General features: G+C 34.5%; 1 protein-coding gene across 1 annotated transcript; it reads right to left on the reverse strand.

The window, feature by feature from the left end:
* Positions 1-1609: 1609 nt before the first annotated feature.
* On the reverse strand, positions 1610-2188 carry LOC111915161 (uncharacterized). Its single transcript, XM_023910838.1, has one exon. It carries the CDS (start codon positions 2186-2188, stop codon positions 1610-1612), a length of 579 nt encoding a protein of 192 aa, XP_023766606.1.
* Positions 2189-2495: the final 307 nt, after the last annotated feature.

Here is a 2495-nt window from a genome sequence, read left to right on the forward strand (position 1 = left end):
GAGTAATTTGTACCGAGAAAAATGAAAGACGGAAGAACAAAAATAATGAACTGCCATGGAAGTAATCTCATAAGCCATTAGTAGCGACCGGTATTAGCGGCGACACAAAACCATTAGCAGCAACAAAAAAGAATTGGCAGAGACACGTTTTAGAGGGGATGTTTGACGGTATTTTTTTCGAGCATTAGCGGCAACAACCGTCACCACTAAAGGCGTCGCTCTATTGCGATGCAACAACGTGTGTTTTCACCTATTGGATTGGGAAAATGTCAACGACTCGGGTTTAAGATCGGGGATTAAAGAGCATTAAAATGCGATGCCTTTAGCGGTGACAACTACCTTTAGCAGCGACATCTAACGGGAAAGTTGTCGCCGAAAACGGTGGTTGTCACGGCTAAAGGTGTCACCACTAATGCCAATTATTCATGTAGTGTCGATTCGAACAATTAAGAAATGCTTTTGTCCGACTATTATTTGAGGTCTTTAGTTGTGTTAACAACTACTTGGGAGTTTAGTCGGTGAATGAAAATTGGCCCGAAAACCCTCGTTAGGGAAGTTCCCTTTCAAAAAAAACTGGGAGCATTGCGCAATATTTAGTACATGGCTTTGGAATGCATGAGCATAACAAGGATAAGATTTTTGACAAAATTGTGCCTCATTCTCATCTTTACCTGTTTAACAGAAACCCCCAAAGTAAAATCCAACATTATAATTATTTCGTTCTTTGATATTTATTTTCAAGACGTGAAGATAGTTTTTCAATATAATCTTGTTGTTAATAGAATAAATAAATAAAAGATCCCGATTTTTTTTAAATCCATAAACAAAAACATTGCAAACAAATCCCGAAACTAGAATTCATACCAATTAGATATTTAAACGATAAACCGAAAAGCTTTAAAACAAGGCATATAACAGTTTTAAGCTCGATTGTATTGTCTTTAAAATTTTACTACTTCGACCCAATTGGCTCGTGGTAAAAAAACTGTTATAATAAATGTGTGATGATTTTTTTAAATTGCTATAAAATATAACAATTTTTTTTCATAAAATACCACTTAAACTATTATAAAAATGGTATTTTATGAACATAAGTAACTTTAAACAATAATATTTTGCAACAAAAAAGACCAAGTTATCCAGAAGTTAACTCTAAAAATAAATGATTAAAAAGAGTCCATTCCAGTTTTATATTATGGTATAGATTCTGATAGATCTATCGAATGCTATTCAATAACCATATGATCATCTAAGTGATTTATATAGTGGGCATAATTTTATTCAAATATTAATATCTCCTTAATTAAATCGTGTGTATAACTTATTAAAAAGCCACAACTGAGTCATGAGTGATAGCAGCTTAAATATACTTTATTGTAAACAATGTATTTGAAATTTGATCAATCTGGATGTTCAACTGTGATGTTTATACGATCAAGATCACTAAGAAATGCATTAATAAACAAGCGACAAAAGTTTAAATCAAATGATTTCGGGATATATTTTTAATTCACTATAAAAATTTGTCTGGTGATTTTCACGCAGCCGAGGCAAAAAATGAAGAAAGAAACACCTACTCCAATTACAAATATACTAACAAGAAATCTCTCTAGAAAGCATCCAAAGCAGCTCCTATGGCAAAAAGCTCACCATCAAGACATGTATTCTGACTGCAATCACTACGGCAGCACCCACATCTTTCATCCCATTTGTTCTTCCTCTTCCTTTCTATCAAATCTACTCCACAACCAAAAGGTGTTTCAATCTTCATAGCTATACGAACAGAAGGTGCTTTCACGTCTTTTTTCTTGGATTTCAGGATCACCCATCTCTCCATTTGCATGTTTGGCGACTCAAAAACATCTCTCCAGGACAGTTCAGTTCTTCCAACCAGTTGAGACCCTCTAAACATGGCTGCTGTATTACTCCTCCAACGAAGCTCCAAGACAATTGTTCCGTGACTGATCATGTCCATTGATTGCTTTGTCCCGATGCAATCCAAGGAGAATGATTCGTTCATAGAAAATTCTTTGTTTGGAGATACTTCTCGGCTGTCTAAACGAACCCTTTTATTGTTTCCAGCAGAAAGATAGCATCTAACAAAGAAGTAACCACTGGAGTTGGTAGCTTGGATGTTTTTAGCATTCATAATCATCAATTCACAGTGAAGAGCTTTTAGTGCCTCCATTTTTGTATGTTTGGAATGTAGTTTGTATGTTCTTTGGTGTCTAAGAATATTGTTGTGGTCTGTCCATATATATAGTCGGCGGTAACCCATAATCTATTATAATAGTCCACAAAATCAACCGACCCCAATTAGCACTTGTGATTGAGTGTTTAGTGCAAATTAAGTATGGTTTCAGGATCTCGAGATCTTTAATTAATAGCATTATATTTATCTGATAAATCCTACAAAATAAAAAACATACATGGTCTCCAAAAAGATAACGATCAGAGATCTTGTATTCAAATATTGCCATCATCCAGATGAATTT

Source organism: Lactuca sativa, chromosome 5 (assembly GCF_002870075.4).
Source record: "Lactuca sativa cultivar Salinas chromosome 5, Lsat_Salinas_v11, whole genome shotgun sequence".
NCBI classification, from domain to species: domain Eukaryota; kingdom Viridiplantae; phylum Streptophyta; class Magnoliopsida; order Asterales; family Asteraceae; genus Lactuca; species Lactuca sativa.